This window comes from Nothobranchius furzeri, chromosome 14, assembly GCF_043380555.1.
Source record: "Nothobranchius furzeri strain GRZ-AD chromosome 14, NfurGRZ-RIMD1, whole genome shotgun sequence".
Lineage (NCBI taxonomy): Eukaryota > Metazoa > Chordata > Actinopteri > Cyprinodontiformes > Nothobranchiidae > Nothobranchius > Nothobranchius furzeri.
In genome coordinates this window covers 14,918,221-14,944,406 of record NC_091754.1, presented here as the reverse complement: position 1 = coordinate 14,944,406, position 26,186 = coordinate 14,918,221, and the positions used below count along the sequence as shown (strand labels likewise).

The 26,186-nt window shown below is 39.5% G+C and overlaps 1 protein-coding gene across 1 annotated transcript in view; it reads right to left on the bottom strand.

The window, feature by feature from the left end:
* pth2ra (parathyroid hormone 2 receptor a) overlaps positions 1 to 26,186 on the bottom strand; it is a 51,294-nt gene that overhangs the window by 17,470 nt on the left and 7,638 nt on the right. The window contains exons 2-9 of the mRNA XM_015966744.3: positions 24,052 to 24,157; positions 22,551 to 22,661; positions 20,355 to 20,479; positions 14,505 to 14,602; positions 11,624 to 11,807; positions 6,513 to 6,666; positions 2,143 to 2,203; positions 1,640 to 1,706 (exon numbers count right to left, since the gene is read on the bottom strand). Coding sequence (XP_015822230.1) covers positions 1,640 to 1,706; positions 2,143 to 2,203; positions 6,513 to 6,666; positions 11,624 to 11,807; positions 14,505 to 14,602; positions 20,355 to 20,479; positions 22,551 to 22,661; positions 24,052 to 24,157 — 906 coding nt within the window. The remainder of the gene's footprint in view (positions 1 to 1,639; positions 1,707 to 2,142; positions 2,204 to 6,512; positions 6,667 to 11,623; positions 11,808 to 14,504; positions 14,603 to 20,354; positions 20,480 to 22,550; positions 22,662 to 24,051; positions 24,158 to 26,186) is intronic.

Genomic DNA, 26,186 nt, shown 5'->3' with positions numbered 1-26,186 from the left:
CAATTTAGGACTGAGAGATGTGTTTCCCCCCTCCCTTAGCTCAGCTCTCAGGCATGTAACTAGGGAGCTCCCAAAGAGGTGCTCGGATTTCAAAGGCCAGAATGGTTTGGAGGAACTGTCGGCTCAGTGGAAACTGAGTTGGTGTGGCCTTATTCCATTCTCCTCGAGCTTAAACAGAATTCTGACTTTTGTGTCTCCTTCCTTGTGTTGTGTTGTTATATGGTGTCTTAGGTGCTTAAACCTGACAGTCCACAAATACTAATTTACAGTAATCCCTCGCTTCTTCGCGGTTCGTTCATCGCGGATTCGCGGATTTTTCTTTGGAGCATTTTTCAGGGGGGATTCACAGATTCGCGGTATTTTTCTATGCGAAATATCACGAAATTCTTGTTTTTTTTTCATCAATTTCATCATAAAATGCACTTTTTGTAATAAAACTAAAAAAACCAAGTAAAATTTTTTTTTTCTTGAGTTTTACCCACAAAAAGAGAATGTGATCATACGATAATTAAATATAGTACTGTATGTCAGACAGGTCGGCTGGATTCGGGAGTTCTTGTAGGGAGCGTGGTTTCACAGACGCGGAAGTGATAGCGTTGGTGAAACGCCGGCTGATCTAGGAAACCCCCGAGCGTTCGAGCGTCAACGAAGTGACACGGAAATGCCGGGCTTTCCAGAAGTAAGTAAGATATCTTACTATGAGCTGATAGTTCGTTGGATTGATCAGTAGGTTGGAAACTCTGATCATGAATCTGAAGAAACGATGACTGAGTGGTGAGCTGGAAACGCGACTTCCGTTTATAGCCGCGGTTTGTGACGTAGGTGCGACGTTGAGGGAATTCCCGCGAGGGGCATGCTGGGAGTCCCTACTTCGCGGATTTTCACCTATCGCGGCCAGGTCTGGAACGCATCTACCGCGATAAACGAGGGATTACTGTACAGTGTGACGTCAGTCTGTGTGGCTTTGTCTAATCTGAGCGATCAATGCAGAAAATAGGGGTAGAAGAGGGTATTTTCACGTTCAGCACATTCAGTGGTCCTAACCCTCATCTGTACCTTACCATGACTGCACAAAAGTAAAAAGACTGCAGTTTTCTTTCATGCAGAAGTAACAAATCAGCATATTTTACTTTGAAAAGGGCCAATAAAATGGTAGAAAATAGTATTCAATGTAATAAATTGCAACTGAAAGGTAAAATGAAGCATGACACATGAAAGGATGTTTTCATCAGTAGCTTAAATATCAAGAACGCTGGGAAAGTTGTGTCAACAATAAAAAGCCTAAAGCAAGGTCTGTGATGCAGTATTAAAGCACAGAATGAAATAACACTTTTAAAACAAGGTGCTGCCTTCAGGGCTACCTTTTGTGTTCTGGACATCTTTCAGAAAAACAACAAAATCCACAGTTTGCTGATAGTTTAAGTCATCAAGAAGAATCTGCAATTCTGACCCAGAATAAACACGAGAGTGCTACTTTGCACCATTAAATGAAAAATAAGACACTTAATGCTCTCAATACCAAAAAGACTCATTATTAGAGTATTTTCCTCATCACGTTAATCTGATTTGAAGGTATAATGAAAAAGGTCAAACTTTTAAACAATTATATTAAAAAATGACTTGTTTTTAAAGTGCTTACCCCTATTGCTGTCAAGATGGGTACCTGGTAAATCCATTTAATGTTGCCAGCACTTAACTCCCAGCATCTGATACAAAAACAGAAAAAATAAGAAAACTGAAGAAATAAATAGTAATTTGACAAATAACTGAATTATGTGATAATAAAACTGAAAAAAAAGTATTTATTTTGCATCAACGGTCCACAACACACATAAAAAATAAACAAATTATTTAATCCTCAGCAGAAATTAGCTGCAGTTTCATGTTTTTTTTCCCAGCAGACCTTTGGTGTTTTTGCCAATTAAACGTGGATGAAACTTTTGACAACACTTGCCTCCGAGGCTTCCACCTGTTGCTTTTATTCATAATTGTGTGGCAGATTAAATTATTTATGTTTAATAAGATTTCACCAATGACTCAGATGTCTCAACAATTAGCCACAAATCACTCAGTCTCATTTAATCTATATAAGAGATACATTTTTAGCGCCTTTTAATTATTTTAATGCATGAGTCATCGTACCTTGCATCTGCCAGCGTCAACCTGACAACTGCCCATAACGCCACGAAAACAGCTGGAACACCTGCAATCACGTAAAAGAGCGAGATGTAAGTCAGAGAAATGTTATCTGATGCAACTCTTCTTTTTATGTGGAAATTTAAATGAACAATACAAGTTTGTCTCAACAGAAACACTTGTGAGGGTTTAGCATTTTTTTTTGTTATTTTTATAAATGAAAGCAACTGAAATTTGGGAGTTTGAATGTTTTTGAGTGTGTAAGACATTTGTTTTCAACAATCCTCACAAACTGGCTGCGTGTACTACACACATAATTACCCCATCCACCAGCCTCGGCACCTGTCACATCTGAGGAGAAGCAGCAATTTCAACATTTTTACTTCCAGATGAGGCAAAGTGAGGATGGAGTTCTCTGTCCCTGAGAGGATTTTGTGTTCCTCTCCTGTAGATTGTCAGAATTACACAACGGGATCCGCTCTTTGTTCAAAGACAAGCGTGTTGCTCTTGCCTGCAGAGGATGCAACAAATTCACACCTACTGTGTATTTAGAAAAGTCAGTTGTTACACAAACTTAACTTAGCAAAGAAGTATTCGTTTTTAACTGTTTTTTGTTATTTTATTTTATTTTTTTGCTTTGTAAGGTTAATTACATGTGATGAAAATCAGGATATAAGAAGCAAAAACTGGTTCAAGCATCTCAGAGGACAACACCAGGACCTATCTAAAAATGCATTGTCATTTAATTATTTTTGTATCAAACGTCTGTTAACTATAAGTGTTGTGTATTTGCATTTTCCCTGCAAATAGTATAGTTGGACCTTCAGTGCAAGAGGTGATCAGGAAAGTGTGGATTTGTTGAAACCAAAATCATATTTTTTTTATTTCCTGCAGATCAGCATGTGCTGTTCAAAGGTCTCATTCATTGTTTTTTTGTTTGTTGCTTTGTTTGTTTTTATCTGCCATGGTCTCTAGTATGAATGACTGCCCTGTGAGTAGTTTTCATTGATAAAAATCTCTGGCTCTCATGTTAGAGGGGGGTAGAAGTTGGTTTGGAGGAGTTGGGGGTGGAAAACAACAGGTTTTACACTGCAAAAGCTTCTAAATGTAAAGCCTAGTTTTTATATATGTTATCTTATTTTAGTCTATCCAGCCATTCATCCATTTTCTTAACCCGCATTTCCACGCCAGGTCGCGGGGGTGTTGGTGCCTATCTCCAGCTGTCTTCGGGCTAACAGGCGGGGTACACCCTGGACAGACTGCTGGTTCATCGCAGGGCAACACAAAGACACACAGGACAAACAACCATACACACACACACACACCTAAGGACAAGAGAGAATCCAATCAACCTGACAGTCATGTTTTTGGAATGTGGGAGGAAGCCAGCGTACCCAGAGGGAACCCACGCATGCACAAGGGGAACATGCAAACTCCTTGCAGAGGGACCCCAGGACCTCCTGGGTTAACACGCCAAGGCGCCTTCTCCATATCCACAAAACACAAATTGGTTGGGCAAATTCCCACACACCCTCCAGGATCTCCCTAAGGGTATAGAGTGGGTCCGGTGTTCCACGGTCAGGACAAAAACCGCATTACTCCTCCTGAATCCAAGCTTCAACAAAAAGTAGTTGTTGACAAAAGATAATAAATAAAAATTCTATGAAATTTAACCAATGAAATTCAGACATTGCTTTTCAACCATGCGTCCAGGAGACAACATTTCAAAAGTCCGTAAACTGGTTTCTACTGCAGATCTGGAAAAAATCATCCATGCCTTTGTGTCATCATGCTTAGACTACTGTAACGCTCTTTTTACTGGTCTCAGCAAAACCTCCCTCTCATGCCTTCAAGCCTTCCAAAATGCAGCAGCCAGACTCCTAACCAAATCCAGCAGACGAGCTCACATCACCCCAGTTTTACAGTCCCTCCACTGGCTCCCGGTAGAATATAGAATACAGTTTAAAGTTTTAGTCCTGACCTATAGAGCTCTTAACAACCAGGCTCCAAGCTACCTATCTGAGCTTTAATCCCCACACACCACCTCCCGGAACCTTAGATCCACATCTGAAAACCTCCTGGCTGTTCCTCGAACCAGACTGAAAACCAAAGGGAACAGGGCCTTTCAGAATATTGCACCCAGACTTTGGAACAGTCTACCTTCAAATCTCCGTCTCTCTAACACTGTAGAGGTCTTTAAAAATCATCTAAAAACTCACCTTTTCATCCAGGCGTTCCCTCCCTAAATGTTTCAAAAAGATGGCTTTGTTCAGGTTCACACCTTCACTTTGTTTATACTCATGATTTAATTTTCTACGTTTATCACTGCTATTGTTTTTCTGATGTTTTTATTGGTTAGAGGTATTTGCCCTGATCTTTATCATGTTGTACAGTGCTTTGTGATTTATATCTGTGAAAGGCGCTCTATAAATAAACTTTTACTTACTTACTTACTTACTTACAACAGAAAATGTCTTGGCTAGCAGAAGCTAACTGTTCGCATTATCCTGAGTATGTCTTACAAGGCATTTATTCCTACCAGAGAGCACTGCAAATGTGTCGATTAAATGGGTTTCCCACACCTTTAAAAACAAGGCGCTGATTATTACATGCAGTTTTGGTTTGATGTCCGTTTACCAATAACTTTTGTTAAAGAGGATTTATCCCAAAAATATTTTTTTAAGTTGTAAAAACTACAGTGTGATCAGCTGAGGGTTAAAAAAGGCATTGTTTCCAAAATCCATAACACGAATGCTAACAATGCAGAATAAATCACATTTTATGAGTTTGAACATTCAGCTGCTTTAACAAAGTCAAGGAAGCTGAAGCGATGAGAGTCTGACTGAAGCTAAATCCTTACCGTCATCTTCTCAGGGGGCTGCCTAAACGTAGCAGCTTCATTACAGTGAACATAACTGTTGAGTGAAGCTTTAATGGACTGATAAGTGCTCCTCCGCCTTTCAGTATACGTTCTGCAAGTGAGAGATGTTTAATTTAAGCCGTTTATCTTATCTCTACCTCCAAAGGGAAAATTGAGAAAAGATCATAATGACAGTGTGAGAGACGAGGCCGAGTTCAGGGACGTAATTGTGATCTTATCGATCATGAGTATTTATGTCACTCAGGTTTGGCACTTCTTTAAGGCTCTAAGTGTTTCAGCCTTAACACGCGATTAATGTTTAAATTTAAAGCCGTTTTTGGCACCTTTGTGTCTAAATAACTAATTTTCAGCACGCTTTTAGATATAAATGACTCTTGACATTTGAATATACTGATGGTGTTTATAGTATGTTTAAGGTGATGATTTCTATAAAGGTTTCTTGTCGAAGAGGTTTTCCACACCGCGAGACGGTTCCCCTTATAGCATATTTCATCATGTCAGCTGAATAACACTACCAAAATGTGGGAAAATGTTTGCTCGCAGCTCAGATGCGCATGTGTTAATACTCTACATGCAAATAAGAACAAAAAAAGAACGAATTTAAATTTTTTTCATTACAAAAACCTGTCTAGGCAAAATGATGGAGGGATCCAAATGCATGCAAGGCCTCAGAGGCAGGTGGATGATGAAATTATTCACTTTTATTTACCAAATATAAAGTACCGCTGAGGAAGGGAGAATAATAAAAAATATTATAAAAGGAACTGAAAACAAAAACATGTGGCTGACAGGAAATGGCTACAAACAAAAAATGGGAACAAAAACACAAAAAGAGAACATTGTCGCTTTTACTTTTAGTCTCTTTATCCTATTAAAACCTGCCCTAAAATTTATGAAAAAATAAATTTTCCATTATTATAACTTTAATAAATGTAATTAATTTTGTGTTAGTCCAACTTTCTCCCAAATCTCAGAAATAATACAGTCGCTGGGATTTTTAGGTGATTGGAGAATAAGTAGGGAAGCATAGAGCTGCCACCCACGCAACATGAAATTAGAGTGATATCAATGACATAACATTGATTTATTGTTCCAACAATATAACTTTCCCATTTGTACAATATAGTATAAATTTTTTACAATTAAATGCTCATATTTGCCCCGCAACCCTAAGCGGGTATAGAAAATAATATCAATATTTATATTGTATAAACAATATAGGTTGAGCACTCAGGTGAGGTTTTCTTTAAAGGTGCAAAATAAAAAACTTCACACTGAAGTTTTGACACAAAAACATTGTAAGAACATAACAACATTTGGCACAAACGTGATAACATGTTGTAAGAACGTGAAATTTGTATTAGAATAATAAAGTTAAGATGTTATAATATAATAATGCTCAAAATTTATTTTGCGTGGGTGGCAGCGCTATGCTTCCGTAGGGCCGTGTGGCGTTCACGTGATGTAAAGAGTGCTTCAGACTTCCATTTCTTACCCCATCCTATGAGTATGAAGCCCCAGAGGTATTTGGAATCTGATCGAAATGCCATGAAGATGAGACTGTGCAGGTAGAGACCTTCAACCAGGATCCAGTAGTAGTTTGTGGCCAGGAAGTAGATGAAGAGCAGCACGGTCACCTTGCATCCGATCTAAGAGTAGAGCATTCACACTTGTCATGTCCCACTTAGGTCTGTTTTATCCTGCCGAAGTTGTTTTTTTACCTTTGTGTTGACCCGTTCTAACCTTTTGTATTTCATAAGGTTTTTCTGCACCACAGGTGTCGTGAAGGAGGAAAGATCTGATGGCATTTATTAGAAAAATGCTGTGTGCATTTGCATAGAAGTGTACATAAATACACTAGCTCAACCAGAAAATGCTTTGATCTAATAAAAGACTAAATATGAAGCGAATATGTGACTCCAAGTGATGAAAATTTAAAAGTAGATAAAAACGCTAATTTGAGCGGAGGAATTTAAAGATATGGATGGAGGAGTCAACAGAATGTGTTTTGATTGTAGCTTATGGAGAGGCATTTATTTGCCACCATAGTCATACACAGATTGTGTGATTAAACCGCTCTCCAGCTCCTACCGAGTGATCCCAAGTCATTCCCTAGTCACAGAGGCTATGTAAGCCCTCCATTGAGCTCTTGGTCCCAGTGGAAATGTTTAAGCTTGCAGGAAGAGATTTGATGCAGAGGTGATAAAATACATCAACGAATAAATACTCAGTAGCCACAGACACGTATTCCCTAAGGTGAAGACACACAGCTGAAGCTTTTCACACGAACCCGCTGCCATAGAGACTGACTGCTGCAGAAATAGACCTGTTGGTTTTTATACTATCAGCGTTTGTCGTTTCCACATTATACTGTGATGTGAAAATGATCACTGGTAAGAAAAAAAGAATAAAAAGATTTACATAATGATGTGAACCTGAGCTTTAATGCTGATTTATTCGCTTGGTTACATGAAGGAGCAGCCATCTGTTTTCCCGTTTCTGATGTTTACCGTTTGCATTTAAATAAGTTTGTTTTGTGTATTTGTATAAAAATCACACAAAGCAACATAATTCTATAGGTTCAAGGAATAAATCAACACAGCGCTGCAAAGTGTCTTAACTTGTTTTTATTCAAATAATAAATGCAAAGGTCCCACTTTAAACTGTGCTTTGCTTACTTTTTGTTATTTTATCATTGTTGTGTGAAATGCTGACATTGCAGAGTTGGGCTCCACGTTGTGTTCAGATTTAAAGGAAAAATGTTTTTCCAGGAGTTTCTATGAAATATGAAACTGGGAATTGATTAAAGTAAGGAATAAATACTGTATGTTGGTGAAAATAAGGAAATCTACCATATGAAAAGTGCAAAGCATCAATTTAAAAAAAAACTTTTAAATCAGGAAAAAGTAAGATTCCATTCAGGTTTTCCAGAAATCAAACATTTTTATTTAGATGACTCAGCATTTTTACTTTTCCATTTAGAAACATCTCAAAAGGCAAAGATTCAAAGCTCTGGGGCCTCATTTATAAAGCTTGCTTACACACAAAACGGGGTTGGAAAACTGTGTAAGCAACTTTCCACGCAAACTTTGGGATTTATGAAAGAAAACTTGGCGCAAAAATGTGCACAACTTTAAGTTGACTAAGGACCTGGCTTACGCATATTTTGGACGTGGAGAGCACCTGCAGTGCTGCTGCTGAGAAGGATAAAATTATGAAATCCTGCAGCATTATCACTTGTACCGCTTCGTTTTCACACAGAACAAGACCGTCCACACATGCGCGTACACACATGTGCACGTGCGTGCACACACACACACACAAACACACACACACAGCCTGAAGCGCAGAATACAGAATGCAGAATATCAGCAGGGGGACATATTGAGACAGAATGTCATGTGTCTGTGACAGTGTGTGTCCTGTCACTGTGACCCGATTGATCATGCGCCCTGGCTACTTCAACAGGGGAGATCTCTGTTTGGGTGACTGGTTAGCGTGCGTGATTTTCACCCGGGAGTCTGGGGATTGAATCCCGATTGGACCATGTTTTTATATCCGCCACAGATCTCTCTGAAGAACTCACAACATTGACGGCTTCAGCAACGCTGTGCCACCCCGTGGATTTTCTCTTATTTGTTTTGCAAAAGCACTTCCTTTCATTTCTCCACCTCACCTACAAGTTTCTGAATTTCTGCTTCTGTGAAATTGCGCTTTCTTGATCTGCCTTGATCTACGGTCGCCATGTCATTGGAGGAGCTCTGCAACAGCCGGCTTATGTATTTGCATGAGATCCACAAGGCACGTTGCATTGACTATTTATGGCAGTAAGTGGGCGTGGTGAGGGTAGGATGTGACTAAAATGCAGCTGAGAAACATTCACCCAAGGTTACTTAAAATATGTGCTCCAAATGTTAAGATTGCTATGTGCAAAATGTTTTATTTGTTTATTTGTTTGCTTATTTGTTTATTTATTTGTTTGTTTGTTTATTTATTTGTTTGTTTATTTATCAAATCAAATCAACTTTATTTATAGAGCGCTTTCACATGGCCAGAATGGACAAACAAAGCGCTGTACATCAATAAAATGCCACACAATAGGACAGAGATATGACCATTAAAATACATTAATAAATCCATTAAAATACACTAAAAAATCCCTGTAAAAAACTGTAATAAATCCTATAAAAATACAATAAGAAATCCATTTTAAAATACAGTACAAAAACCTGAGTGCCAGTTCACAGTCCATATCCGGCCTACTTCCCCCAACTTCAACGTCCAAAAGCCAGCGAGAACAGATGTGTTTTCAGTCTTCCTTTAAAGGTTTCTAATGACTTGGCCTGTTTTACATCGGCTGGCAGCTCATTCCAGAGACTTGGTCCAAGTACTGAAAAAGCTCGACTACCACGAGACTTCAGGCTGTACCTAGGCACAGTTAGTAATCTCTGGTCAGCTGACCTGTGTAAATTCCTAGTTACACTGCTGGTGAAGGTTTTCAGTCATCCAGGTCATGGTAATCCAAAAGGGTTCAAATGAAGGCAACTGGACTTCTTTGGTTTCTTGAAGACGTTTCGCTTCTCATCCGAGGAGCTTTTCCAAGTCTGACTGGAATATCGGAGAGTAAAGCTTATAAATTTTAGCTGTCTGTTGTAGTTTAACGGGCTGAAACTACATTTGAATACCCCACCTCCCTACATCCTGATGAGGTGTTGATGTTTGGTGCTATTGTGTTATAATGGCAGTATTGATTAGAAGGCGGGGGGTGTGACCTAGACTGAAAGTGTTTTGGAATTAGGGTTAGAGGTGCATTATGGGAGCTGGAAAGATTAGACCTGAACCCTCCTCTTCTATAGGTTTTTCACATTTGACATAGATAGGGACCAGCAGTAGCTAAGGAGGTAGAGTGGGTTGTCCAGTAATCGAAAGGTTGCAGGTTCAATCCAATTCAACCTGAGAATGCTGCTGTTGTGTCCTTGGGCAAGACACTTAATCTGCCTCGCCTGCTGGTGTATGGCAGGCCCTGCCTCTGTCAGTGTGCCCCGGGGCAGCTGTGGCTACAACATAGCTCATCACCACAAGTGTGTGAATGTGTGGAAGAATGGGTGAATAAATGATTGTCTTGTGAAGCGCCTTTTTGGGGGGGGGGGGGGTTGTAAAACCCTAAGATGGCGCTATACAAATGCAGGCCATTTACCATAGCTTCCTTTACTCCAAACCATCTATCTTCTCTGTTTCACTGCCTATATTGCAGCTCTGAACCTCATTCCAAAACAGTTTCAATCTAGGCCACACCCTCCTGTATCTAATCAATAGAACAATTCCCACACAATAGAAGCTAACGTCTTCAATGAGTGTGTTTACATGCAGCCAGTAACACTTTTAAAACCTGAATATTCACAATAACCCGGTTCCGCAGGTCCATGTAAACACCGCCAAAAACCCGGATATGCTCATAACCGGGTTTTTAAAAACCCGGTTACTACACCTGGGGTAACCCTTTTCTAACCCGAATGTTTGGTCGTGTAAACGCATAACGGGATATCCCCATCAAAGCGTGTGTTCTGCACATGCTCTGTTCGCAAGGAATCTTGATCTTTTGAGTAGCGAGACGTCTTGTATGCACCAGAACACCGGAAGTAAACAACAAGTTGGGAGCAACATGGCGAGTCGCGGCACAGCACCACACTTTTGGAGTGATGAGGAAACTAAAGCGCAAACAAACGCGGTCGCTATCTCTTCCGAACTGGGAAACATGTTGTTGTTTTCACGGATACCGGAACAAGAAGAACCGGAAATGACGCATATTGCGTCTGGACGTAGTCCATACGTCCTGACACTACCCCAACGTCCGCATTTATATCGGGTTATGCAAGTTAGAGGTAACTCTTTCTATTTATGCTTGTAAACGGGTTATTCTGATCAACTCTGTAACCCGAATACCGACCTTAACCCGATCATAACCCGGATACTGGCTGCATGTAAACGTAGTCAGTGACTACTCAGGGGCAGGGAGGAGGGGTATTCATATGTAGGTTCTGCTTGTTAAGCATATCCCAGTCAGACAAAGTTCCTCGGGTGAGAACCAAAACATCTTCAAGAAACTAAAGAAGGTCAGTTGCCTTCATTTGAGAGCCTTTGGATTTGCTAGTTATACTATTTTTATTTTTAGCAAATTCATAACAAAGTAAGTTGTGTGAGTGTGTGATTTTTAAAATAAAAATAAAAAACTAACCTCTGGCTGATTGCATTCACAATGCAGATCCCCTGCTAATGTCAATAACTCTAATTATGTTGGGTAAAATGCTTACAGTACATTAATACATGCTGCTTGCAGGAATTAAGCAGTGCTTAAAAAGGTCAACAAGAAATATCAATGGCAAATACGTGAATGGATTCGTGTTAGCAGGGATTTTTTGATGAGTTAATGAAATCAGTTAACAAGTCTGATTCATTTTCTGTTTTATTTTGCATCATGTTATTGTCACAGCTTCTCTTGTGTGTTTTGGAGAGAGTGTGATGCTTTTTGAGGATGCACAGAACCAGATATTGTATCTATTACAATTTTAGTGTATAATAAGAGAGAAGTACAGCATGATCACTTACATACTGAGACTTGTCCAGTGATGCAACACTGACTGTTTTCACGTTGTCCAGCAGTGCTGAGTCAAAGTCTTGCAATCCGGCACTTGAATAAACAACTTTGTCCTTGACAAAGATGCTGACGGCTCGCAGCATGAAAGACACAAACAGGTGCATGTGGATGTAGTTCCTGGTGCAGTGAAGACGCCTGCAAAGAAAACAGATTTTACAGGACGATAGTTACGGTGCTCCCTCGAGAGAGAGAGAAAGAGTTAAATCAGCATTTCTGCAGAGGGATGAAAACCAGGAAAATAAATCAGAGGAGAGGAAACTCAGAGAGGGAGACGCGTTGACGCCAGAGTCAAATGAGGATGTGACTCTGAAAAATTCTGCATGCTGACCTCCATCAAAATGACTCAGTTGCACCCAAATTATTTAACCAAACTTAATGACCTCTTTTGTTTTCAAAATGTATCAAATTTTTCACCTTTGCAGACTGATGAAAAAGAAAGTGCTTCATGTTTTATTTTTATTTTTTTAATAAAATAGAGATTGTCAACGTGAAGGCCCACCTAAAGAAAGCAATCTTAATGGACACGGGATCAATAGAGGTCATCCAGAAAACGGCATCTCAGCCTTCTCTGTCAGTGAGGACAAGCTGCAGAATCCTGCAGGACATCTACAAACCATCATCCTAACGAGAGCTGTAACACAAAGCGTTAGACATTTCTTTTGTTTCTAATGCATGGTGACCTAGCGGCGAAGAAGCTGTCAGTGGCTTTGTATCCCTCCCCTCGTTAGAAGTAAAAGGCTTTGGCTTTGACACGTTGTTGTGCTTGCAGAATTTTTATATTAGAAACCAGCAGCAGCACCTCTGCACGCTGAGCAGTCCCCTTATTGTGCGAGACTTGCAGCCTGTTTGTTGCTCTCTGTGATTGCAGAAGTGAAGAATCTGTTAGGCAGAGCTGTCCTTCTAGCCAGGGCTAATGCTGCTGTTTGGAATAGCGTCAAAGGACTAACCTTCAGTTTGACGACTAGCATACTCAACCTCTTCAGGGTTGAAAACGATGTGAATCTTTAAACTGAACAGCCACCTGCACTGCTTTAGTTTTTTATTGATGAGGAGCTAATTACTCTGCATGAGTCTTTGTCTACTTAATTTACGATTGTTTCTGTGACTTTCTGAGAATCGTTCTACAATCCCTTAAAACATTTAGTTGCAAGTGGCATTAAAGTGGGACGAGGCAGTTTTGGCTTGCTTGTAGCACCCCCTAGTGTCTGTTTGTAGAACCGAAAGCAAATCCTATCTCCTCGCTGTGCGTTCAACTTTTTGCCACCTTAAACAAAAAGCTGAGATGTCTCCCAGCCTTCATCAATCAAGCTAACAAGGCGGGTCTTTAAAGATGATTTAAAAGTTTCCAGTGAGGCGGCTTTGTGTGCCGGCAAAGTTCCATAGTCTGGGAGCAGCAACAGCGAAGGCCCTGTCCCCTCTGAGCTTACGCTCTGTCCTTGGAACATCCAGGAGCAACTGATCAGATGACCTGAGCGACCGAGAGGAGGAGTGAATTGTACCATTTTCTCTGCTTTTTAGATGGGAACAAAGTTCAAATGGAATCACTGCCTCATCATGTTGAAGTTAGGGTTAGTGTAATGATTCTAAAATTATTGAATTTTTTTTATTGTCTTCAAATTAGCAATTTTGCTTTTGAGATCAATAAATATACAGAAATGTAGTTTAACTTTTTTTATTTAAAGATAAAGATGTCTCATCAAAGGAAAAGCTCAAATAAAACCCAGAAAAATTTTAACACCTGAAAATGTTGGCCTCAACTCATTGTTCAACGTACCTTTCTAAAAAGGTAAATGCTTCTCTTATTCATCTGCAAAACATTCACATAACATGAAATCCAGACTAAAATGTTTATTTTAATTAGATTAAATAGAAATGGGCATTCTACTTGAGTTTACAAAGTTCAAATAAGTACACAGGACTAGGCAATTATGTGTGGGAGTGATTAATGCATACAAAGTAAAATGCACGTAAATATAAGTTACTAAAACCAAGACAAAGTACTACAAATGTTTCCTTACCGTTTACTACCGCTAAAGTAAAAACTACTCAGAAATACTGGTTAAGTAAGATGATGTCTAAATACTTTGTTCTAGTTTGTTTTGGTTAAAGCAACTTGGATCCTTTTATTTAGAAATTATGTGGAGCTCCAACACTTAATTATCGTGTACCTATAATTTAAAGTGCCGTCAGTTTGCATGCATTTTTCAAGTAAACTGAACTAATAAGACTTTAGAGTGCATATGCTTGCCAGAAAACTCATAGATGTCTTCTCAATGAGACTGGCTGCTTTGATTACATCTATGGTATAATTTGTCTACCACTATGGTCTATTAGCACCAGATTCTGATTACAAAACCACTTTATTTGGACTTCCATTGCAGAACTCTCTGGATGCCCTTTTCTGGCATTTATCTACAGAGGACTTCTCCATTGTTTCAAAAGCAGGCTGCAGTACCACTTTGTGCAAAGAGAGAGAGAGATGCACTGAGTGACAAAAACAAAGAGCTGCCAGTTTAAAATCTAAGAGTTTCAAATGTCACACCGTTTATTTTTTCCACCGACTGGTTCAGATCTGCATCAGCCCTGGGAGCGAGCACAAATCTCAACGCGGTCTCCGTGTTTGTTAGCAGCTTTTGTCAAAACCTGCATGGCTGTCCGATGTTAAATATTGTTTTGAAAATCTTTCTGACACCTTTCTGAAAGTATTAGAAAATTTCAAAGTTTAAATTATACACATGAAAAGCAGTACAGACACCATAATAGAGGCTCTTTAAACTTTTAGAACCAGTAGTTAAAAGTTTTTTGATGATTCAGAGAAAAACACGTTCTCACCTGAAATATCCAATGATCATGATGGCCACAAGCAGGGAGCTGAAGGACACGGCGTAGCCGGTGGTGTACATGACATACAGACGCTCAAAGAAGTCTTGCTGTGAACAAACACAAATATGATTCCGTCTGCTATTAAAGGTAATATGCCATAATTAGGGGTGGAACTTGATTACATTTTTAATTTAATTAATTTGAGGCTTTGTAATTAATTAATCTTAATTAATCACATTTTAATCATTCAAGGCAATTTGCACCCAACCAATTTTTGAAATAAAAAATAATTTTAGTGAGGCACAGACGACACCTTACTGAGTATATTCCTGCTTGCTCTCATTATAAAGAAAACATTGGTGGGATTTGTTGGGATAATAAATATTAGTAAATGTTTTATTGGTTAAGTGTAAATGGACATGGCACATTGTAAATGTTGTGTACTGAACTGAATACTAGTTGGCAGCAGATCACTGCTAATATATAAAGAAGTGTAGTGTGGAGTTCAGGGGAAGTTCTGCTGAGGGTTACAAGATGAATGCTGCGTGTGCTTCTCCCTCCTGCTGTAATAAAGTTCTTATAGATGAAGTTCCTGCCTGCCTTCTTTCTACCAACTACAAAATGGCAAAAAGTAGATTTGTTTTCATCCTTTCTATTCTTCATGAAAAGCGACTTGTCATGACTTGTTTAATTGTATTTTTACTTGTGTTTGGAGCATGTAAAAAATGTTATATGGTCTTGTTGCTGAGGCTCTGTAGGTGCAGATTGATGATATATATTCATATACAGGGCATAAATGTGATGCCAAACTTTTCAGGCCCCCAATTAGGGGGCGCTCGAGCTCAAAGGGATATAATCTTAACATGTTATTTTTTTTCTAATTAATTAATCATACTTAACGCATTAAATTCCCACCCCCAGTCAAAATATGTTACAAATAAAACAATAAAAATAGCACAGCTTGTGACAATTTAAGAATCAAATATCAAAGAAAAGTCTTTAAAAAGACAGATTTGAATTTATCTTGGGGATTTTATTAACACACAATTTATTTTGAAATCTAAGATGACATTTGTTTTTGAACACTAGTCGAGCTACAATAAGCCAAAAGACTTTGTTGATACCATTTCTAAAAAAAATGCAATTTTCTTCTTCATCACATTTATCTTCTTCTGGATAATTAAATTCCCAAATAAGCAAGGATTTTATTCAAAGGTTGATATATTTAAAAAAAGGTGGATAGAAACCGCTTCAAAAATAGTCTTTATTTGACTCTCACATTTTCATTTTCCTGTAAGTGAAAAACTGAAGCAAAATAAAAGTCAAGCGGATAATGTTTTAGCTTTCTGCAGCTTTAGAACTTCTCTGCAGAGGTAGAGAGAAGTGGCAAAAGGGCGTTTTTCAGCAGAGTTACCTAAATCAGACATTTCTTACTAAGCTGCCTAATGGAATATTAAGTGTGCAGAGTTAACAAAAAATGCACTTTAAAAACATTATGAGCAGAACAAAAGAAGAAAAATATAAAGTTTAAAAAGTCAAAAACTAAGAGATTTTTGCAAATCTATTTAAAATTGAGTCACTCTGCTGGTAAGTTTAAGCTCTACAGTAAAGCATGGAGGTAGTGATGTCATGAAACGGGCTTGAGCACGCTGGTGGTATGTGCTCTAATATATGTAATTTTGAAGATAGTGGCATTGATGCAGACATGATTTCCTGTGTGTGACAGTTTCCCAGGTGTATTGGTGTGTTTCTCAGCAACAAGGACAGAGAAACTGATAAAAGCATGAATGCTGCATGATGCAAAGGAGCAAAGATGGAAGAAACTAAACTCTGGCTTTAGTGTAATGGTTTACTGCTGCAATCAATCAGAGCATACCACAAAACACCTCTAGAGTAGATTTTGGGGAATTTTACTCACCTGGTCAAATGCTAAACTCTTAAACTCTCACTGTAGACATCTGAACATTGAAGTCATTAAACACTTTTCACTAAAGGTGACAGTGTTTGAAAATGTCTGTTTGAGAAGATAAACCTCTGAAATGAAGTGAGAGAAGAATCTCTTTCTTTCTTTAATTTTTTTTCCCCATTTGCACTGCTTGAAAAATGTCCATGATAAGCCAATTAGAAAAATGTTACAAAGTGTGGATTTACTAATTCATCATTCTCTAAATGCAATCGGGGCCGTATAAAATCACTCTGGGGCCCAGAAATGACCCCTGAGCCACACCTTGGACAGTCCTGCTGCAGATGAACAACTTAAAAACACTGATCTTTATAAACTAAAACAGCAAAAGAGAAAATGCTTTAGATAAGTCGTGTTTCTGTGACGCATCAACTCAAATCAATAAAAAACAAAAGTAGCCGCTGAGTGATTGAGTGTCTCACCATTATGACGTGAATGATAATGAACCAGGTTTGTTTACTGTTCTGCAGGCTACTCTTGATCTTAAGTGACCAAAATATCAGTTCAAGCATCGAGGTTTCAGATTTCCCTGACGGACTCATCATGGTTCATCACAGACCATCAGCGTTTAATGACCAAACAAGCCATGATGCCTGTTTACTCGTCAACAAAGGGACAACATCTCTGATTATTTATTTTTACTCCCCTCTTCAGGCTTTGATTTGATCAGATATTTTATGTTTTGAAGTTTCTCTCAGTAATTAGTTCTGATTAGCAGCTTTTTGTTCATCTTAATGTTTGATTACCAGAAAATAAAAGCACATTTGACCGTCGGACACTTTTTTTTATATTTATTGCAACACAGAAAAGAACAAAACAAGCTGAACTGTGAGGCTGGAAACAGTCTGTGGTAAGGCTCAGAATTCCTTTTCTCCAATAAAAAAAAGAACAATTTACTTCTTTAGAAAAGGAAACTGGTTTATTTTCTTCTAAAACTATTTGTTTAGCAAACCTGTTTAACTCAATTGTTTGCTGCTGGGGATGTTTTAATTTGACTCAAACGATCCCAGAAACATTTGAAATCAATAAAAGTGATGACTGGAATTATGATCATGATTATGTCATGATCCTGTTTTTTAGTGACGGGCAGTTTCTGGAAACTAAAAACATCAACAGAATCAGAATAAAAGCCAAAAGTTGAAATCTGTTGGTATTCTGATGTTAATCTGGTATTTACACAATTTACAATGAAGTTTTTAATAATAGAGGCTTTATTTAGGGCTACAGAGAGCTGGGACATGGCTGCAGACCTCTAGCCTTTAACTCTGTGCAAATTTTACAATTTTTCTATGTACGTTTTGCTTGGATGGTGATTGGCCAGTGTTGGGAGTAACGCGGAACAAATGCAATTAATTTCTGTAATGCATTGCTTTTTGCTGTAATGTGGTAATGTAAGGCATTACAGGGAAAGAAAATGGTAATATTTACTCTGTACAAGTGTCAGTAACACGGTAATTACAATGCATTTTCAAACCCAGAATCAAGATATGGGTTTCCTAAAAATTCTAATTGCAGGAAGCCTGAAAAAAGATCCAGTATCCACATATATGACGTCATTTATGGACTCAGCTTTGTGGGCATTCTATGAGCAGAGAGGACGCAACGGTAACGGCTCAAATACTCCAGCTGTGTCCTGCGCGCGGCCGCTGTTATATTCACAAAATCGCTCCATCAAAACAAAGTAATTTGTTTGCGATCGTTTATATCAGCGCATATTCTCTGATAATTCATGTACTTTTCAGCTGAGTTCATAATCTGTGCCCCGGTGATTTCAACTCATTGCTGCAGGAGCGCAGCGCATATTAATTTTTGCGTTCGGTAGATCCCTTTGGCTGATTAGTTAGAAAGTAGGAAATCTAGAAAATAGTTTTTCTGGAAGGCGGAGAAAACATGCAGCATGCAGGAAGGTTAGAGAGAGACAGGGCAGGAAATTGTTCAAATAAAATCAAGTAAAAAAGAAAAAAAGTAGGTAGATTTATGCCTAATACACAATCAATAATATATAAGCATTTAATATTTATACATGTGATAGAATCAGATCACCCCAGAAGTCAGTCCCACATCCAGGGCCGTATCAAGGCATTTGGGGACCAAGGCAAATATAGGCTTGGAGCCCCCACCACCTCACTCCCTGCTCAGTTAATATAAGATGGCAGCATGCTGAGAGTACAGATTGTTGTTGCTTTTATTTAATAAACAATCATTTTAAAGCATATCTGACTGTTTTTAACAGCAATCCTAGCTCAGACACCACATCACCTTCCACATATATGTCAAGAACTCACTGAGCGTCACATTACCAGATTCATACTGAAGTTGTTTTGGTGAAAGTAACTTAAAGTAATGCAAAAGTAGTGTAATGCCTTACATTTTAAAATCAGTAATATTGTAATGTAATGAATTACTTTAAAATTAGGGTAAAGAGTAATAAATAATGCATTACAGTTTTGAAGTAACTTGCCCAACACTGGGATTGGCTAAAGGTTAGAAAAACGTTTGGGTCATGGCAATAAATAAAAAGCTCAGCCTTAAAGCTGCTCTCCGGAGTTTTCCCCTTTCAGGAATTATGTATCATTTTTTTTCAGAAATACATAAAAGGGATTGTCATATGATGTAGGTAATACGTCAATTTATTTATTTATTTATTGCCAGTAGAGCTTAATGCAATATTAAACGAGCGCTGGTCAGCACTAACCATTAGCATAAGACTACTGCTTACGTACGGACGTTAATCATGGCGTGTGCTCAAGCATTTAAGGATGCATCCCGGTTGATGCAGGTTGGCGACGTTTCTCATATACAAGTCTTAGAAATATAAATACATGAAATCAAATCATCACATGGGCATAATAATTGTGACACAATGTGTTTTAGCTCTGTTTTGTCGGCTAATCACGCCCACAAATGAAAAATGAAAGTAGGTGATGGTGTGATACGCTTGTCAGCCACTAGATGATGCCATCACATAAAAGAAAAAATGTAGACAGCTACTTTACCTTCAACTAACTTCCACATGAAAACACATCAGCAGATGAGAACCTCTGGAGGCAGTGGAGCAGCGCACACACTCACTGAAACAGGAAGTTGGTGCATGCTCGCTGCTGTCTGTCTTTTTATTGCCAACTATATATTGAGAACTTTGTCTGAAAAAGCTGTTTTCCAACTTTTCCAGTTGTGTTCCCAACTTGATTGATTAAGTTGCTGAATTTTTGTGATCTCGGGGTCTTGTTTACGAGTAAGGGAAGGAGGGAGTGGGAGATTGCCAGGCGGATTGGGGCAGCATCTGCAGTGATGCAGACGCTGAACCGGTCCGTTGTGGTGAAGAGGGAGCTGAGCCAGAAAACAAGGCTCTCAATTTACCAGTCCATCGACCGCCCAGTCCTCACCTATGGTCATGAGCTTTGGGTAATGACCGAAAGAAGAAGATTGCGTATACAAGCGGCTGGAATGAGTTTTCTCATTGGATGGACTCAGTCTTAGGGATAGGGTGAGGAGCTTGGACATTCGGAAGAGACTCGAAGTAGAGCCGCTGCTCCTCCATAGCGAGAGGAGTCAGTTGAGGTGGTTTGGGCATCTTGTTAGGATGCCTCCTGGACGCCTCCCCAGGAAGGTGTTTCAGGCATGTCCTGCCGGCACGAGGTCCCCTGATCAATCCAGGACACTTTGGAGAAAGTATATCTCCGAACTGGCCCAGGAACACCTTGGGGTCCTACTAGAGGAGCTGGTGGAGGTGGCCAGGGAAAGGACAGTCTGGAACTCCCTAGTTGGGATGCTGTCCCCACGACCCGGACCCGGGTAGGCGGAAGAAGATGACAAGACGAATTTTTGTGATTTTAAAACTGATCATTACCAAGCACTCTGTGGTTTTGCATTAATGTTCCGACAGATTTACTCACTCTTGCCTCTTCATCAGTGAAAGGCTGAAGGAAACGGAGACATTCTGAGTAGTTGGTCCATGTTTTATTCCAGTTCTCCACAAAGACCCAGGACCCATTGGCATCACACTTCCTGTAAGCGTGCCCTGCAAAAATGAGTTTGGAAATGTAAGATTGACATTTAGAAATGTTTTTTCTTCTTTCTTGCTTTTAGCAATAAACTCTATTTGTTGCTTTTGTAAGCCTCAGGCAGACAGTGTGCCATCTTAGGATGAGTCATGACATAAAATTGGTTTTGTGCATAAAGCAAGAAGGTCTTAATGATTAACTTTCACTATAAATGTGCAATCATTGTACAAAGTAAGCAAGAAGCATGACTAACATGAGATATTCTGTGATGCTTGCCGAAAAGGAAGGAAGCATGACCAAAAACAATCAAACATAAGCAGCAGCCAGGAGTTTTTAAACATTAAAGTATATTTCTAAAAGAGGAAATGTGTGTATTTACTGTTCTGAAACAGCCAGGTGCGCTAACCTAACTAAACTATCAGTAATGATTTTAGAGAAGAAACTCCTGCTGCTCCCTAACCCTACCCCTAACCTTAACCCTAACCATTTTCAAAGTATTTTGAGTTACTGAGAAAAAAAGGTTCACAAGCGAAAAACATTCAAGCCATTCGTCAATACTCTCACAAGTGGAAGTCTCAGAAAGTTTGCCTCGAGGTCAAATTGTTCCATTCTCAGAGAAGCTGGAAGGAACCCAAAGAGCAGCGAGTCTCAGCCGGAGATTTAAATGTTGATGTGTCACGGTGAAGTCACAGCTTGTGCAGTCAGCTGGGGGCTTGTGAGGAAGAGTTTCCAGGAGGAAGAATTTTCTCTTTAAAGTAAACATGATGGCACAGAACGTGAACCTGGGTTTGATGCTCCTTTTTTTAAAACCTCCAAAACCAGATTAGCCCCAGTTTTAGCAGCAAAATACAGTTTGTTAAAGCTGCAGGTGGAACCTGCAGCACCATCGACATGTTGTCTCTCAGCTGGTTCTGTGCCAGCAGGCTGCTGCTGAGTTTGGATACAAACTGACGCTGCCTTTCTTTAGTGAGAGTCTCTTAAGGGATGCTTAAAAAGGCTGTTTGTGAAACTAAGTTGTGTGTATGTTTGATGGGATTATACAAATTTAAATGATAAAGTAGGCTTTGTTTTGTATAGAGATAGAAATCATCCCCAACTAGTAATGTATACACACAAACATATGTGTGTGTGTGTGTGTGTGTGTGTGTGTGTGTGTGTGTGTGTGTGTGTGTGTGTGTGTGTGTGTGTGTGTGTGTGTGTGTGTGTGTGTGTGTGTGTGTGTGTGTGTGTGCATTCATACTTTATTCAAATTTAAAATACTGACACAAATCTAGAAACGAATGAGACAAATACTGTTTTTGTTCAAATTAATATTCTCTACATCACTCAAGGTGGCAGTGTGTAGTTTCTTGGTAATAGGGGGCAGTACATACACATATTTCAGGATAGTTTTACACCATATCATCGAGACTATTGCCACTTCAAAGAAAACATTACAGTCAATATTATCTGCGGAGCAGAAACCATGTGACCTCGGCATGACTCAGTAGAGTTTGATGGTCCTTCGGTTAGTTCCATCGAGAGAATGTAAAGCTGATTGTAGATTTCTGGCATTGTCATTTTCAGAATGGCTCGGGGTCCTGCGCCTGCCAATTATGTCATCATACTAGGGCGATTCCGCTCAGCCAAAATATATTCTATCTCTTTTTCGATTCTGTTCTTTCACATACGTTTTGGAAAGAGTTTAGCATTCTTGGTAATGCATTTGTGTTTCTTACTGCCTAAATGTTTTCAAACATGGTAATGTAACTTAAGTAAGTCGTACGTTCAGCCAATCATCTAGTGTGACGTCATTGACAGGCGCAGGACCCCGAGCAAGCCAGAAGGAAACATGGCGTCTAATATGGCGTTCCCCCAAGATACTAGATCGCATCCTATGTACTGTAGACCTGATTTTGATGGTTATATCGTACAAAGCCACCAGTATTTTTTAACAACTGGACATTTTATTCATTTTCAACCATATTTGATGGATACTTCCAGAGATTAATGGTAAAAACTACACACTGTCTCTTTAAGTACTCCAACATTTTCATTCAGAAATCATCTCTTCATTGGTGGTGGACGAGAAAAAGAAAAACTTCTAACCTTTATGATTGAAGTCATAGATGTAAGAGGGGCAGGGAACCTTTGTAACCTGCCCAGGTGAGCCTTGGGGCCAACAAATAAGACCGTCCCAGTCACGAGGACACAGCTCATCTACAGCAAAAAAAAAAAGAAGGAATCAAAAAAGAAAACAAACTCAGATGAATCACGTTGACTATGAAGGTTATCGTTATGGCCACCGCCTATATGTGTGGGGATGATGTCTTCAGCACCAGAACAGCTCCACCCTGGATGCTCTCTCTCTGAAGTTCAGCACCAGGGACAGCGCCAGAGCAGAGAAGCCCTGCACAGCTGCTCTAGATGATGAGCAGCTGTCTCGTCATCAAGGGAAGAGAAGAGAAATGGAGGGCAGATCAGTTTTTGGCGGAGCCTAGTAATTGGCCAGAACTGAAGGTGAAGCTATAAACAGAAACTGTGGCAGTCTTTTAAATAATTAAGTCCCTAATAAACACGCATGTGAGAGTTGGTTAAAGCTGACTAAATTAAATTCTTTAGAATCATCTAATCCAAGGCCAGACCTCAATCCAATTAAGAATGTGACTAAATTGCTTTGTACTTTCACAGAAAGTACCCAATTTAAAAGAAAGATGTGTTAGATATAAAAAAGGATTCCCCGGGAAAACAAATGCTGGAATAACTCTAAGAAGCTGTAAAGTGGAATATGTGATCCAATGAATTTTCAGGTTTTTGCCTTTTTTTGTAAATCTTATTCTACAGGGGGGGCAGCAGTAGCTCAACAGGTTGAGCAGGTTGTCCAGTAATCGGAAGGTTGCAGGTTCCATCCCGGCTCCGGTCAGAGAATTCTGCTGTTGTGTCCTTGGGCAAGGCACTTAACCCATCTTGCCTGCTGGTGGTGGTCGGTGGGACCGGTGGCGCCTGTTCTCGGCAGAAACGACTGTGTCAATGCACCCCAGGGCAGCTGTGGCTACATCGTAGCTCATCACCATCAGTGTGTGAATGGATAAATGATACACCGAAGCATGGACATAATTTTCACTTTAGAAGTGGGGGGGACACGGGGGTGTGGGGTGTGTGTGTGTGTGTGTGTGGGGGGGGGGGGGTATCTTTACAGTATGCTTTAATGGGAAACAGGCTTTTCCGCTAGGTCCTAGAGCTCAACCAGTGTCAATTTAATATAGCGTAATATTGTTTTGGGATGGTAAAAAGTGCAGGGGTCAAAACTTGACTTTGGAAAAAGGGGGTGGGACATGCCCCCCCCCCCGTCCACCCCCACCCCCCAAATTGCGTCCATGCACCGAAGTGTAAAACGCTTTGGAGTCCTTACTCTGAGAGGCGCTATACAAGTGCGGGTCATTTATCATTTTATTAAAAGGAGGCAGAATTATTATATCAGATGATAAAAAATCATATGTCCCCTTTAAATTGGATTTTTCTGATCATCTCAAAATAACAAAATATTTCTTCCACCTGAATGATAAACATGAAACAACTCTTATTCCTGATGTGTAACTGTAAAAACAACCTGTGGTTGCTGGTTCCATACTGGACAGGTTCTGGTAGCACTGCATTTTGACTTCATACAGGATGAACATCTGCTCCTGGGCAGAGAGTGGACCGTCAAACCCCATCTGTGGAGCACAAAGAGCAAGATCAGATCTCTGACCCTGTGACCATACATTATGTGAATAAATTATCCTTTGCCTAAATTTTTATAACATCTAGGCCAACTAAGCGTCCACCATCTGCTCTGTGCAGGTACTGGCCATGAAAATGCTTGGGAGGGGGAAAAGGCTTGACCACAGAGTTCATGTCAGAAAGCAGTTAGAAACACTTTATTTTGACATTTTCATTTGAGTACCAGTTGTGACTCAGGTGGTCTGGGACCACAGCAGCACATCTGATTCACCTTGCATATTTTACCCCAGAAGGCTGTATGTAGTCATGTCATTTAGCGTTTTGTTCTTTTATTTTTTTTCCATCAAAGTTTCAATATGTTTCAGTTCATTCACTCACAGTTCCAACTTACCTCCTGACCCACAAAATGTGAGTAATGAGAACATTCTCACACAATGACAAATTGCATTACCCAGAATGTCCCATGAATCATTTAGGTGGGTATTTTGCAGAACGAGTCTTGTTAGAACAAGCTGAAATTGTTTTAACAATTAAACTAGTCACACTAATACGTTTACTGTTGACTTATATATTCTGAAACTTGAAATCTACTTTGGAAGTGTGATGTTTGGTGCAGAATTGTCACCTGGAGTGGTTTGTAATTGAGAAAGTCATGAATGTCGATAGGCTTGGCAGCCCTGAGCTCAGAACCAGGCTATGGGCCAGGTAGAGATATTGAACAACACAAGGAGGCAAACCTGGGAGCCCCCAAACCCTGTGCACCATCACTGCTGTAAGGCCAGCTGGGGGAAAAGCAACACCATCACCCAACAGCCCACTCCAATACACAGTTATGAGTCACTAAACACAGCAAAACAAGGACAAACCCTCCCTGATCAACCTGAACGTTTCTGTACATTTAGGAAAACAATGACAGGAACTCTGATTTTATGGTGTTCCTCAGGGATCCATTTTTGGGTTCATTACTTTTTAATTTGAATAAGCTTGTTTAGGAACTTCGGGGTAATTTCTGGGGGGGGGGGTGAGTGAAGTGGAAGATGCAATGTCCCGGTCCTCTCAGCTGCTGTCTCCATGCAAATTCAGCTCTTTCAGGTCTTTGAGCAGATGCCACGTTAGCATGCTTCGGCAGTGAGTGATGTCACTGATAAGCACAAAAGAGTGACGCCAGCACCGCTTCATATCACATTTTAACAAGAAGTCTTTTTATTGATTTATTTTCTTTCATTTTAATCAATAAAGACTTTCTCCTGCCCAGGAATTATTTGGCAGAGCCTCACTTTTTAGTTTTATAAACCCATAAATCTGACTTAAATCATGATCTTTTCGTCTGCAATCAGTTTTCTTTTAAACAGGTTCACAAAAACAATAAAGGTGACATTTGCAGAGGTGTCACTTTTTATCCTGTCTCACAAGAGGAGGAACTTTACTGTTTGTCTGAACTGCTGACAAGAGATATTTTCTTACATTTAAGTCAGAAAACGTAAAAATAAAAATGTTAGTCAAATATAATCTTAGCATTACAAGAAATCTTAAACATGAAAAAAATCTGTTAACCAGTTATGTTACATAAACATCTCAGCATTACATTTTTTATTGCAACTTATTGCTGCTTCATCTTATCTGTGGTAATCTACCGACATTCAAGCCCGTTCAGCAACAGAATTAACTCCCATTCAGAAAATAAGTTCAGCACATTAACACATCTGACTCAGAAATGTATTGTTTTGACTTTTTATTCAGAACTGTGTTGGATACTTCAATCATGACACCAAAATGTCAAACTGCCACTGAACGTACAAAACAGGATGCATGAAGTGATTTAGTATTCCACCCAGGGGGACCATAAACGTCACTGCAAGATTTCATCGCAATCTGTCCTGGAAATGTTGGGTTATTTTACTCATTGTGAAATGGAGACACAGTCTGGGAGCATCTTTATGCATGCTTTGTATTTTGCTTTAGGGACCATCTTCTAATAGATTATCATTAGAAATGCTGTAATATCATTAATACTGCCTCACT